At 41.5% G+C, this 15,001-nt stretch overlaps 1 protein-coding gene across 1 annotated transcript in view; it reads left to right on the forward strand.

Moving 5' to 3' along the window:
- The window catches only part of LOC120985568 (TRPM8 channel-associated factor homolog), a 44,673-nt gene extending 29,697 nt beyond the window's left edge, over positions 1 to 14,976 (forward strand). Inside the window, exons 7-8 of the mRNA XM_040413586.1 lie at positions 6,414 to 6,748; positions 14,693 to 14,976. Coding sequence (XP_040269520.1) covers positions 6,414 to 6,748; positions 14,693 to 14,938 — 581 coding nt within the window. The 3' untranslated portion in view covers positions 14,939 to 14,976. The remainder of the gene's footprint in view (positions 1 to 6,413; positions 6,749 to 14,692) is intronic.
- Positions 14,977 to 15,001: the final 25 nt, after the last annotated feature.

Raw genomic sequence — 15,001 nt, forward strand, 5'->3', positions numbered from 1 at the left:
AAGCTCCATTCAGATGTCCGCATGATTTTTACGGATGCACTGATAGATGGATCGGATCCGCAAAACGCATACGGACGTCTGAATGAAGCCTTACAGGGGCGTGATCAATGACTGTGGTTATCACCCCATATAGACTCCCTGATCACCCCCCTGTCATTGATTACACCCCTGTCATTGATCAACCCCCTGTAAAGCTCCATTCAGATGTCCGCATGATTTTTACGGATCCACTGATAGATGGATCGGATCTGCAAAACACATACAGGCGTCTCCCTGGAGCCTTCCAGGGGGGGTGATCAATGACTGTGGTGATCACCCCATATAGACTCCCTGATCACCCCCCTGTCATTGATCACCACCCCTGTCATTGATCACCCCCCCTGTCATTGATCACCCCCCTGTCATTGATCACCCCCCTGTCATTTACCACCCCCCCTGTCATTGATCACCCCCCCTGTCATTGATCACCCCCCTGTAAGGCTCCATTCAGACATTTTTTTGGCCCAAGTTAGCGGAATTATTATTTTTTTTCTTACAAAGTCTCATATTCCACTAACTTGTGCCAAAAAATAAAATCTCACATGAACTCACCATACCCCTCACGGAATCCAAATGTGTAAATTTTTTTAGACATTTATATTCCAGACTTCTTCTCACGCTTTAGGGCCCCTAGAATGCCAGGGCAGTATAAATACCCCACATGTGACCCCATTTCGGAAAGAAGACACCCCCAGGTATTCCGTGAGGGGCATATTGAGTCCATGAAAGATTGAAATTTTTGTCCCAAGTTAGCGGAACGGGAGACTTTGTGAGAAAAAAATTAAAAATATCAATTTCCGCTAACTTGTGCCAAAAAAAAAAAAATTCTATGAACTCGCCATGCCCCTCATTGAATACCTTGGGGTGTCTTCTTTCCAAAATGGGGTCACATGTGGGGTATTTATACTGCCCTGGCATTCTAGGGGCCCCAAAGCGTGAGAAGAAGTCTGGTATCCAAATGTCTAAAAATGCCCTCCTAAAAGGACTTTGGGCACCTTTGCGCATCTAGGCTGCAAAAAAGTGTCACACATCTGGTATCGCCGTACTCAGGAGAAGTTGGGGAATGTGTTTTGGGGTGTCATTTTACATATACCCATGCTGGGTGAGAGAAATATCTTGGTCAAATGCCAACTTTGTATAAAAAAATGGGAAAAGTTGTCTTTTGCCAAGATATTTCTCTCACCCAGCAAGGGTATATGTAAAATGACACCCCAAAACACATTCCCCAACTTCTCCTGAATACGGCGATACCACATGTGTGACACTTTTTTGCAGCCTAGGTGGGCAAAGGGGCCCATATTCCAAAGAGCACCTTTAGGATTTCACAGGTCATTTACCTACTTACCACACATTAGGGCCCCTGGAAAATGCCAGGGCAGTATAACTACCCCACAAGTGACCCCATTTTGGAAAGAAGACACCCCAAGGTATTCCGTGAGGGGCATGGCGAGTTCCTAGAAATTTTTGTTTTTTGTCACAAGTTAGTGGAAAATGCTGATTTTTTTTTTTTTTTTCATACAAAGTCTCATATTCCACTAACTTGTGACAAAAAATAAAAACTTCCATGAACTCACTATGCCCATCAGCGAATACCTTGGGGTCTCTTCTTTCCAAAATGGGGTCACTTGTGGGGTAGTTATACTGCCCTGGCATTCTAGGGGCCCAAATGTGTGGTAAGGAGTTTGAAATCAAATTCTGTAAAAAATGACCAGTGAAATCCGAAAGGTGCTCTTTGGAATATGGGCCCCTTTGCCCACCTAGGCTGCAAAAAAGTGTCACACATCTGGTATCTCCGTACTCAGAAGAAGTTGGGGAATGTGTTTTGGGGTGTCATTTTACATATACCCATGCTGGGTGAGAGAAATATCTTGCAAAAGACAACTTTTCCCATTTTTTTATACAAAGTTGGCATTTGACCAAGATATTTATCTCACCCAGCATGGGTATATGTAAAAAGACACCCCAAAACACATTCCTCAACTTCTCCTGAATACAGAGATACCAGATGTGTGACACTTTTTTGCAGCCTAGGTGGGCAAAGGGGCCCATATTCCAAAGAGCACCTTTCGGATTTCACAGGTCATTTTTTACAGAATTTGATTTCAAACTCCTTACCACACATTTGGGCCCCTAGAATGCCAGGGCAGTATAACTACCCCACAAGTGACCCCATTTTGGAAAGAAGAGACCCCAAGGTATTCGCTGATGGGCATAGTGAGTTCATGGAAGTTTTTATTTTTTGTCACAAGTTAGTGGAATATGAGACTTTGTATGAAAAAAAATAAATAAAAAAAAATCATCATTTTCCACTAACTTGTGACAAAAAATAAAAACTTCCATGAACTCACTATGCCCATCAGCGAATACCTTGGGGTCTCTTCTTTCCAAAATGGGGTCACTTGTGGGGTAGTTATACTGCCCTGGCATTCTAGGGGCCCAAATGTGTGGTAAGGAGTTTGAAATCAAATTCTGTAAAAAATGACGAGTGAAATCCGAAAGGTGCTCTTTGGAATATGGGCCCCTTTGCCCACCTAGGCTGCAAAAAAGTGTCACACATCTGGTATCTCCGTACTCAGAAGAAGTTGGGGAATGTGTTTTGGGGTGTCATTTTACATATACCCATGCTGGGTGAGAGAAATATCTTGCAAAAGACAACTTTTCCCATTTTTTTATACAAAGTTGGCATTTGACCAAGATATTTATCTCACCCAGCATGGGTATATGTAAAAAGACACCCCAAAACACATTCCTCAACTTCTCCTGAATACAGAGATACCAGATGTGTGACACTTTTTTGCAGCCTAGGTGGGCAAAGGGGCCCATATTCCAAAGAGCACCTTTCGGATTTCACAGGTCATTTTTTACAGAATTTGATTTCAAACTCCTTACCACACATTTGGGCCCCTAGAATGCCAGGGCAGTATAACTACCCCACAAGTGACCCCATTTTGGAAAGAAGAGACCCCAAGGTATTCGCTGATGGGCATAGTGAGTTCATGGAAGTTTTTATTTTTTGTCACAAGTTAGTGGAATATGAGACTTTGTATGAAAAAAAAAATTTAAAAAAAAATCATCATTTTCCACTAACTTGTGACAAAAAATAAAAACTTCCATGAACTCACTATGCCCATCAGCGAATACCTTGGGGTCTCTTCTTTCCAAAATGGGGTCACTTGTGGGGTAGTTATACTGCCCTGGCATTCTAGGGGCCCAAATGTGTGGTAAGGAGTTTGAAATCAAATTCTGTAAAAAATGACCAGTGAAATCCGAAAGGTGCTCTTTGGAATATGGGCCCCTTTGCCCACCTAGGCTGCAAAAAAGTGTCACACATCTGGTATCTCCGTACTCAGAAGAAGTTGGGGAATGTGTTTTGGGGTGTCATTTTACATATACCCATGCTGGGTGAGAGAAATATCTTGGCAAAAGACAACTTTTCCCATTTTTTTATACAAAGTTGGCATTTGACCAAGATATTTATCTCACCCAGCATCGGTATATGTAAAATGACACCCCAAAACACATTCCTCAACTTCTCCTGAATACAGAAATACCAGATGTGTGACACTTTTTTGCAGCCTAGGTGGGCAAAGGGGCCCATATTCCAAAGAGCACCTTTCGGATTTCACTCGTCATTTTTTACAGAATTTGATTTCAAACTCCTTACCACACATTTGGGCCCCTAGAATGCCAGGGCAGTATAACTACCCCACAAGTGACCCCATTTTGGAAAGAAGAGACCCCAAGGTATTTCGTGATGGGCATAGTGAGTTCATAGAAGTTTTTATTTTTTGTCACAAGTTAGTGGAATATGAGACTTTGTAAGAAAAAAAAATAAAAAAATCATCATTTTCCGCTAACTTGTGACCCATCAGCGAATACCTTAGGGTGTGTACTTTCCGAAATGGGGTCATTTGTGGGGTGTTTGTACTGTCTGGCCATTGTAGAACCTCAGGAAACATGACAGGTGCTCAGAAAGTCAGAGCTGCTTCAAAAAGCGGAAATTCACATTTTTGTACCATAGTTTGTAAACGCTATAACTTTTACCCAAAGCATTTTTTTTTTACCCAAACATTTTTTTTTTATCAAAGACATGTAGAACAATAAATTTAGAGCAAAATTTATATATGGATCTCGTTTTTTTTGCAAAATTTTACAACTGAAAGTGAAAAATGTCATTTTTTTGCAAAAAAATCGTTAAATTTCAAATAATAACAAAAAAAGTAAAAATGTCAGCAGCAATGAAATACCACCAAATGAAAGCTCTATTAGTGAGAAGAAAAGGAGGTAAAATTCATTTGGGTGGTAAGTTGCATGACCGAGCAATAAACGGTGAAAGTAGTGTAGGTCAGAAGTGTAAAAAGTGGCCTGGTCTTTCAGGGTGTTTAAGCACTGGGGGCTGAGGTGGTTAAAGGGAATCTGTCAGCAGTTTTATGCTGCTTGGTACTAACAGCTCCAGTACATGCTGAGTCGTGATATTCATGAGCTTCTGCCTTTCTCCGCCCCCTGCCAATGACAGTTTTTTTTCCAAGCTGAATTAGCAGCAGCTGGGTGGAGAAAATCAGGGGCTCATGAGTATTCAGCACTCATCGGCATGCACTGGAACTGTTCAGTACAAGATTATAATAACATTTCTGGGTCAATTAATGAAAGTTACCCAGCATTTTGCTAAGGGGATCTTTCACTAGTTATGTTGCCCTTAGGACACAATTTTTTTTTATTAGTGACAGATTTCTTAAAACCAATTGCAGATCTACTAAATAAAATAAAAAATCTCTTTCCGATGGCTGTTCCCCTTGGGATATTTATATCTCTAAAAATGGTTATCCAATCTCCTTGTGATTTGGAGGCAGTGTTTGGATAGTCTCGGTTTTGGATATCCTAGACTGGTCGAGTGCTACAGTATCACACCTCAGACACCTTGGGAACAAGCTGGCTCTCCCTATTTTTGAAAATCCAAGAAAAAAAATCCAAGAAAAAACTAGAAGAATGACTCCAAGGAGTTTTGTAGCGGACATTGAATAACCTTCTGATAATTAGAATATATTTTTTTTTTTGTCAAACTTTCTTCATTTGATCTCTAAAGTAACTATTGAATCTATGACCCATTCAGATTGCTCCCCAGTTTTTTTTATTTTCCATACTCATGTCCAACACCCTAAATATTGACACTGGAGACTAAACAAAACATTACTGAATAAAAAAGAAACTAGTGACAGGATACAGAAACAATTACAAGAGGATTTTTTGAAGAGAACACAACCCCAGAGACCTCTTCACATACAGTATATTGTGGGAATCTCACAAATTCCTGATTAGGGGTGAACTGATCACCATAGCCTCATATCTTAAAAAGCACTTTAGGCTCCCAGTCTGCCCCTGGTCAAGTGTTTCTAAAATCTATGAAACACTTGTTGGGTCAAAGGATTCATTTCACCCCTCAATTATTTCCAAAATGGAGTAACTTTTTGGGGGTTTTGGGGATATGTCAAAGCGTTCCAAAGTTATAACCTCATAAAGTGGCACATGTCAGACTTGAAAAAGGGGGCTTTGCCATTTGGTCCAAACTGGCTTTTGTTGGAAAGGGTTAAAATTTAAAGGGAAGCCTGCCATGAAAATGCAGAGCAATCAGCAGGCATAGGTTATAGAACAAGAGGAACTGAGAAAATTGATATATAGTTTTGAGTGAAAAAGATTCAAAATAACTTCGAAATGTATTTATATAAATCTCTGCTTTTTCTATGCTTAGTACATATAAGAAGAAACAAGGTCTGAGTGCTACTCTTCACATGGTAAGTGTAAGTTTATTAGGATGTTTATGATAACGCATTTCGGAGCCGATCAGGCACCTTCTTCAGATCACATCTGCCTCTTGCTATGCATAGCAGTCATGTGGGTGGTCCTACTCAGTGATTGACAGCCTTTCCTGTGAATACAGAGGTAGCTGTCGATTACTGATAAGACCACCCACATGACTTCTAAGCATAGAAAGAGCTGAGGTTTCAAAGAATAAAGTACAATTTCTGGTTCTGGTACTTCAGTACAAATACTGAATCTTTTCCCACAAAACTTCTTCTGCTCAGCTCCTCCTGCTCTATAACATGCTGCCTACAGATACTGTAGGTCTGTGCATACAAAGTGACAGGCTCCCTTTAATGAAGTGGTATTGTTTTCCAACAGGCACGTTAAGGTTATAACATTTCTGCGACAGTGAACTATTTACAAAGTAGAAGGGAACTTCAGAAGACTTTCAGGGATAGTGTTTACTCCACAGAGAAAGTGACATTACTTGAGGATGGGGATTCTTTCTTCAATGATCCTTTTATCAACTCAACCTTGCATCCTTAAAATTGCTTAACCTTTTTCTGTTGCCGTAGGTTTTATGCATGCTGGATACCCAATAATGTGCCATGTGCCATCAGCACCTTCTTTAGTAAGTGTTACATCATTGAAGAAAGGCATGTGGGGGGCTGCACATGAGCTTGGCCACAACCAGCAGAGAGGAGTTTGGGAATTCCCTCCTCACACCACAGAAGCCACCTGTAACCTGTGGTCAGTATATGTGCATGAAATCTTGCTGGGGATCCCAAGGGATAACGCTCATCCTAGTCTCAAGCCAGGAGACAGAGAAAAAAGAATCAAGCAGTATCTGAAGAATGGAGCCAACCTTGATGAGTGGAGCGTGTGGACAGCTCTTGAGACTTATCTTCAGGTACTATACACTATTAATGCACAACTTCTTTTTAGATGTCCTCATGGGTATATTCTTATATAGCTACAATGTACTCCGCTGTGATGTACATAAATTGTTATCACTCAAATAAATCCTTGTCCCCAAAAGGGCTCACAATCTAATTTCTAATCTCAGACAAACTAGGTCCATTCACTGGAAGTCAATTAACCTATAAGTAAGATTTAGTAGTGTAGGATGAAACTAGTGAACCTAGAAGAGACCCATACAAACATAAGAAGGACATACAAACTGCATGCAGGTCTTGTCCTTCATGGGATTTGCATTCAGCATGACAGTTCAACAAGGCAACATTGCTAAACACCCAGCCACTGTGATGCTCAACCATGTTAGATATTGTTCATGCTGTACCCACTGATTAGATACATCTAAAAAGCCAATCTTACTTTTCACACCTTGAAGGGACACTTGAAGGCACTTTAAGATACACATATATATATATATATATATATATATATATATATAATTATTACTAGAATGCATTTTGAAAAATGTTGTATTAGGGGCTAGGGGACAGTGATAACAATGGCAACAATCCCTGCAGAATGCCTAGGAACTCTCATGCCTCTATCGCTAACCTCCCTTGCAGGGTCAGCCTTTTGGGTGTGTGACCTGTACGACCACACAGGACGCACACGCAACCAAGATGAAGGGGCCCAGCTAGCTGCAGCCCCTACATGTGTCAGAAGTCAGAGTTGGCGGGGGGGAAGGGGGGTCTGCTAGTCGAAGTGATGTCCCACTCCAGTGGTGCTCGAGAACACAACAGTCGATCAGAGTGAGCACCCTCAGTAGTAATAGCGGCAATCCACTCCACCCCAGGCAAAAACAAACAGCGACAGCCGTTTCGCGCTAGTGCGCATCCTCAGGCCAATGATATAATCACGCAGTTACGTCGCTCTTTTTATGCTGGTTACCAGAATCGTTATAGCAACAAGTGACGCGTCTGATGTCTGGCTTGTAACATCCCATGCATCAAACATGAACATACTTATTTAAAGACAATACAATATTCCCTCCAAAAATGCACTCATATCGTTTTTATCATTGAGGTCCAAAGGACCCATTGCTACCGAGCGTATAATCCAACTGGCTCCCTTACATAACAACGTACGATGTCTATCTCACCCTTGCGGAGGATATAATACCAGCTCTATCCCTGAAAAATTCAGGACATTGGGGTTACCCCCATGTATCACCCTTATATGTTCTATTAAATGGGGACACCTCTTACCTTAACGGATCGCGTTTACATGCTCCCTAAACCTTTCACGTAGACTCCTAATCATCGTACCCTATATAAAATCGGCCCCATGGGCACATTATTAGGTACACTGAGTATTTACTCTTACATGTGATTAGAGTGTTCACTTTATGATGTACCCCTCCAAAGTTCAGGTACTTAAATTGGGGGTTATTTTTGCAAAGGGAATAAGTTCCGCATCTGCGGTTCCCTACAGGCATAAGATCTCTTAACCAAGTGTTGGGCTTTTCCTTCACAATGTGACTCCTTACTACTTTATCCTTAAGAGTATGACTTCTTCTAAGGGTCCATTCACACTTCCGCAAGTGTTTTGCGGTCCGCACTGTAATAGAAATACCTTTTCTTGTCCCTGTCTGCGGACAAGAATAGGACATGTTCTATTGTTTTGTGGGGCCGTGGAACGGAAGTGCGGATGCGGACACTGTGTGCTGTCTGCATCTTTTCTGGCCCCATTGATAATAAATGGGTCCGCACCCGTTCCGCATGCGGACCCATATTGCGGGCGTGTAAATGGACCCTAAAGGTAATAAGTGCCTTCTTATCAGTTAAAGCACTAAGGCTATCATCCTTCATTAATATGTCCCAGTTATTAAATATAGCTTTACGAATGGCATCCGCCATTGAGCTATACGAGAAAGCGAAATGTCTCTGTCTCCTCCCCTTTTTACCTGAAGTGACTCTTCTAAATAGAAGGTCACTCTGAGTAAATCAGGAAGCCTTGGTCATAGCCTCATCCAATCTCTCCATCGGGTATCCCCTGGAGAGTAGACAATTCCTCAAATCCAAGGCTTAGGACCTATAATCGTCCTCTGTACCATTGATTCTCTTCATTCGGACACATTGCCTATATAGGACTGACTTCTTTACAACTGAGGATGAAAGCTGTTGTAGTGCATTAAAGAATTGGTCACTGTGGGCTTTCTAGAGCCCTTAGTAACCAATCCATTACCCTCCACCACAACCGCAACATCTCCAAACTCCAAACTAGAGTCTCAAAAATGACAGGTGCTTCTGTGCTGGTTCCTGTTCGTCTTGTTGTCTGATCCATGTACTGTGTTTGGTTGGGTTCCAGTCATGTTGTCCGTGGTTCTCTGCAGGTAGCTGCCAAGTGTACCGGGACCTTCCTGGAGGTGCGACCAGTGAGCCCTCAGCCCAGTTCATCCCTCCCCACCACCAGAGGCTCTGTGAAGAATGGGGCTCACTGGCTCTCTGCCCTCTGGGTTTTGACTCTGGTCTGCCTTTACACTTAGTTCTGTGGTAGTTCTACCACTATTGCTTAACCTGCTGTACTGTCATGTTCCTTTATTACATGTGTAATAAAGTACTCTGTTGGTCCCTGTTCTGTTTCTGCCTGTGTCCTGTTTGCAAGATGTCCCGGAGGTCTGCCTTTGGGCCTCCGGCACGTGACAACCTCATTAAGATATTTCACTAAACCGTGAAATTGCAATTAAGTATCTGACCAGACAATGAATATATCATCAATATACTGTAAAAACAATTGAATATGACTCAAAAAAGGTTTATTCAAAGAGTATACATATTTGTCCTCAAATCTAGTAAGGTAGATGTTAGCATATGTACAAAACCCTGGTGTCCCCATGGCTGTACCATGTTTTTGTCTATACAGGGAGTGCAGAATTATGTGGCAAGTTGTATTTTTGAGGATTAATTTTATTATTGAACAACAACCATGTTCTCAATGAACCCAAAAAACTCATTAATATCAAAGCTGAATATTTTTGGAAGTAGTTTTTAGTTTGTTTTTAGTTTTAGCTATTTTAGGGAGATATCTGTGTGTGCAGGTGACTATTACTGTGCATAATTATTAGGCAACTTAACAAAAAACAAATATATACCCATTTCAATTATTTATTTTTACCAGTGAAACCAATATAACATCTCAACATTCCCAAATATACATTTCTGACATTCAAAAACAAAACAAAAACAAATCAGTGACCAATATAGCCACCTTTCTTTGCAAGGACACTCAAAAGCCTGCCATCCATGGATTCTGTCAGTGTTTTGATCTGTTCACCATCAACATTGCGTGCAGCAGCAACCACAGCCTCCCAGACACTGTTCAGAGAGGTGTACTGTTTTCCCTCCTTGTAAATCTCACATTTGATGATGGACCACAGGTTCTCAATGGGGTTCAGATCAGGTGAACAAGGAGGCCATGTCATTAGATTTTCTTCTTTTATACCCTTTCTTGCCAGCCACGCTGTGGAGTACTTGGGCGCGTGTGATGGAGCATTGTCCTGCATGAAAATTATGTTTTTCTTGAAGGATGCAGACTTCTTCCTGTACCACTGCTTGAAGAAGGTGTCTTCCAGAAACTGGCAGTAGGACTGGGAGTTGAGCTTGACTCCATCCTCAACCCGAAAAGGCCCCACAAGCTCATCTTTGATGATACCAGCCCAAACCAGTACTCCACCTCCACCTTGCTGGCGTCTGAGTCGGACTGGAGCTCTCTGCCCTTTACCAATCCAGCCACGGGCCCATCCATCTGGCCCATCAAGACTCACTCTCATTTCATCAGTCCATAAAACCTTAGAAAAATCAGTCTTGAGATATTTCTTGGCCCAGTCTTGACGTTTCAGCTTGTGTGTCTTGTTCAGTGGTGGTCGTCTTTCAGCCTTCCTTACCTTGGCCATGTCTCTGAGTATTGCACACCTTGTGCTTTTGGGCACTCCAGTGATGTTGCAGCTCTGAAATATGGCCAAACTGGTGGCAAGTGGCATCTTGGCAGCTGCACGCTTGACTTTTCTCAGTTCATGGGCAGTTATTTTGCGCCTTGGTTTTTCCACACGCTTTTTGCGACCCTGTTGACTATTTTGAATGAAACGCTTGATTGTTCGATGATCACGCTTCAGAAGCTTTGCAATTTTAAGAGTGCTGCATCCCTCTGCAAGATATCTCACTATTTTTGACTTTTCTGAGCCTGTCAAGTCCTTCTTTTGACCCATTTTGCCAAAGGAAAGGAAGTTGCCTAATAATTATGCACACCTAATATAGGGTGTTGATGTCATTAGACCACACCCCTTCTCATTACAGAGATGCACATCACCTAATATGCTTAATTGGTAGTAGGCTTTCGAGCCTATACAGCTTGGAGTAAGACAACATGCATAAAGAGGATGATGTGGTCAAAATACTCATTTGCCTAATAATTCTGCACGCAGTGTACCATTGGTTTCCAAATCTAAAGGTATTATTAGTCCAAATCAATTCCAAGTCTTCCTTCACAATACCATTGTACTTTTTACTCTTATTAGTTTAGTCACTTACAACACTGACCAAATTCCTATTTCATGCGGTATTTGAGTATACAAACTCTCCGGATCCAGGGACATCAAACGATATCCCTCCTGCCACCGAAAAGACTTTAATGCCAGGAGGAAATCGTTTGTGCCCCACAGATATGATGGTATGCTGTCTAGGAGTGCCCTCAATAGCCAATCAATTTCTTTCGATAACTGTTCAGTCACTGAACAGATCCCGGCCACAATAGGTCGGACTGGAGGTCGTTTTAGCGACTTATGTATTTTTGGTAGAAAATACCAAGATGGCTTGGATGGATAAAGCGGTAAGAGTCTCTCCGCTACTTTCCTGGATAAAAAATTGCATTCCACATATTTAGGAAGTAAACTCCTCAAATGGGTCTGAATTCTAATGGTGGGGTCCACTGACAGTGTCTCATATGTGTCCACATCTCCCAATTGCCTTAATGCTTTTGCAACGTAATACTAACTCATCATCAACACCACATTGCCCCCCTTGTCTGCTGGTTTCACCACAATGTCCTTACAGGACAGTAACCATTTCAAAGTTTTCCTTTCACCCAAACTACCCTGGATACACTAATGCTCTGACGTCTTTCAAAACCTGATGGTAAAACACATCAACGCTACTCCCAGCAGTCATGGGGGGACAAAATGTGGATCCAATACTACCTGTAAATTCACGAATAGGTACGATTTCAACCTCATTCCCATCACTATTTAGATCTGCTAAGAATTCAAAACATGACACTTCCGTCTCATCAAAATTGGCAGAGGTACTAAAACTCAAAGGACCAATTGTGATGGGTATTTCAACATCTCTCCACGCTCGCTCTTCTTGGGTTACATTTGTAAACATGCTATGCAAATTGTTTAGGCACAGCCTTAAGTAGATCAACCTTAAAAATGAACGGGTTGAATTGCTCAACTAGACTGTAACTAACTCCCTTACTAAGACACAGTCCGGTGTGAACTCAAACCCGGTCAAATTAACCACATTACTATTCCTTAACCCGATTTGCAAAGTTTGTGCTATCGTCTCCATGAGACCTGTTTCCATTTGCGACCATATTTTCTGTTCATTTGTCTCTTCCTACGGCCCCTTCTGGTACTCCGCCTAAAGGGGTCATACCCTCGTCAACATCTAATCTCTTAGCTGGACGATTGTTAGAATCATCAGAGACACTTGAATTTGTGGTCCAATAGTCATTTTTGCATGAGTATCGCTTCCTCCGTTGTTTCCTTGAACTCCATTCAAATTCTTTGCCCAAATCATAATCCTGCTTGTCCCTCCGCTTAGGTTAATAATATCTTCCTATCCAGTTTTTATCAAAGGCCTGGAACTGGTTCTCTGCTAGTCTCATTTGCAACTCTGCTTTCTCTTTTGTTATCTCCTCCTTGATCCTAGCATACTCAATCTCTTTCCTATTCAAAACCAACTCCAGGATCTGTGGTGAGAACTACGAGTTTAAATGTTGACACTTAGCTTCAAAATCATTATCATCCTGATATTGTGACATTTCTTTATAAGCACGTAGTCCTCTTGGGACCCGATTACTGTCTTTATACAATCTCAAGGAGATCACTGTACAAAAAATACATACTTCTTGGTCAGCCAGTTGTGAGATGTTCAATTCTAAAGCTCTAGAACTCAACGTCTTCAACATATATTTCTGATTGCACTGTGTGAAAAAAGTGTCCGCCCCTTCTTTGCCTTCTATAAGGTCCAGTCCAGTACTCTCTGGCACCAAATCTATCTCTGATTCCATTCTAATATAGACAATCTCTTTTGGAGTCAGCTTAGCGTGCTCTACCCCAAGCAAAAAGTCCAGAAAAGTCATAAGACATAACATAACATAAATAACTATATGGAGAAGAAAAGGGTGGCACTGTTAGCTATCTTTCCTGTCTCCAATCATATAGGATAATGAGCCCCGGTACTGGGCACCTTGTAACTACAGGAGGTGCTCAGCCTTGAAAAAGATAACGTACGATCCATAAAAAAGAAATCAAGGCAGCTCTCACCATTGTACTCAAAGCATCTTCTTTTTATTCCGTCAGAAGAATAAGAGGCAAATTACAAGGCATAGGCGGGCAACCTAGACGCCACACAGGCAAAAAAATTACCCTGAGTTTAAGTACCTGAACTGTGGAGGGGTACATCATAAAGTGAACACCCTAATCACATTTAGGTGTAAATACTTGATGTACCTAATAATGTGCCCACAAGGCCGATTTTTTATAGGTGAGATAATTAGGAGTCTATGCAAAAGGTTTAGAGAGCATGTAGTTCAGGTAAGGGGTGTCCCTGTTTAATAGAACATATAAGGACAGTACATAGGGGTAACCACAATGTCCTGAATTTTTCAGGGATAGAGCTGGTATTATATCCTCCGCAAGGGCGAGATAGACCTCGTATGTTGTTATGTAAGGAAGCCAGTTGGATTATATGTTCGGGAGCAATGGGTCCTTTGGGCCTCAATGATAAAAATGATCTGAGTGCATTTTTGGAGGGAATATTGTATTGTATAAGTATGTTCATGTTTGATGGGATGTTACAGGCTGGACATCAGACGCGTCACTTGTTGCTAGACTATTCTGGTAACCAGCATAAAATGAGCGACGTAACTGAGTGATTACGTCGGTGGCCTGAGGAAGTGCACTAGAGTGAAGCAGCTATCGCTGTTTGTTTCTTGCCTGTGTGGCATCCAGGTTGCCTGCCTATGCCTTGTGCCATCCAGTTTATCCTGTGTCTCCCACCATTTATTCTTCAAGTGAGCCTTCTGGATTTCAGAAACCTACATTCAAGTCTTAGTTGTGTGTATACCTGTGAGTTTCCAAAATTTTTGGTGTGTTTTCTATATACTGAGTTTCTGGAGCTTGCACTAGAGTCCCTGACTCCAGTGGGCTAGCTGCCAACTACATCAGAACTATCCCAAGAGGTAAGAGTCTAGTTGCTTCCCTACATCCAAGGCCAGATTCCTGTACAGGGGTAAAAGGGTGAATACCAAAGGAGTGCCAGAGTAATGCCCTTAATGTTTAGTCCAAAGCCAAACTTGTTAGTTGGCACAGTGAGTCCATACTCACTGATCCGTAATAATTCCCCAGTCAATATGATTTTTTCTTCTTGAACTGGAGGGTCGCTTTAAGCATTGCACTATTCATTTTAGGCATTTTAGTACTATTTGACAGTAGTCCAATGGTAAATGCCCAACAAATATATTGTAGCCCTCTGAATACTTTTACATTTATGCACTTCACATAGTAATGCTGAAGATATATCCATATTCATCCTTGCCTAGAAAGAATGATATAAAACTGTACTCCTAAATGTACTTTGTCTTTTCTTTATTGTTTCAGCTACAAGAGGGCTTTGGCTGGGGTCCCTTCAAGCAAGTTTACTCAGAGTATCAGACCATGTCCAATGTCAGTAATGTCAAGAATGTTAAGATGAATCTTTGGGCAGAGAAGTTCTCTCAAGCAGTCAATAAGAACCTGGCTCCATTCTTCAAGGCCTGGGGATGGCCCATTGATGATACTACCACCGAAAAATTATCCATATTAAGTGAATGGGAAGAGAATCCAATGAATAAATATGTCAGCTAAATTTCATAAAAGAAATATATAAAATCCTTCTATATTAATATGCTTTCGGTGGCTTAAGAGGAA

Source organism: Bufo bufo, chromosome 1 (assembly GCF_905171765.1).
Source record: "Bufo bufo chromosome 1, aBufBuf1.1, whole genome shotgun sequence".
In the NCBI taxonomy this organism is placed as follows: Eukaryota; Metazoa; Chordata; class Amphibia; order Anura; family Bufonidae; genus Bufo; species Bufo bufo.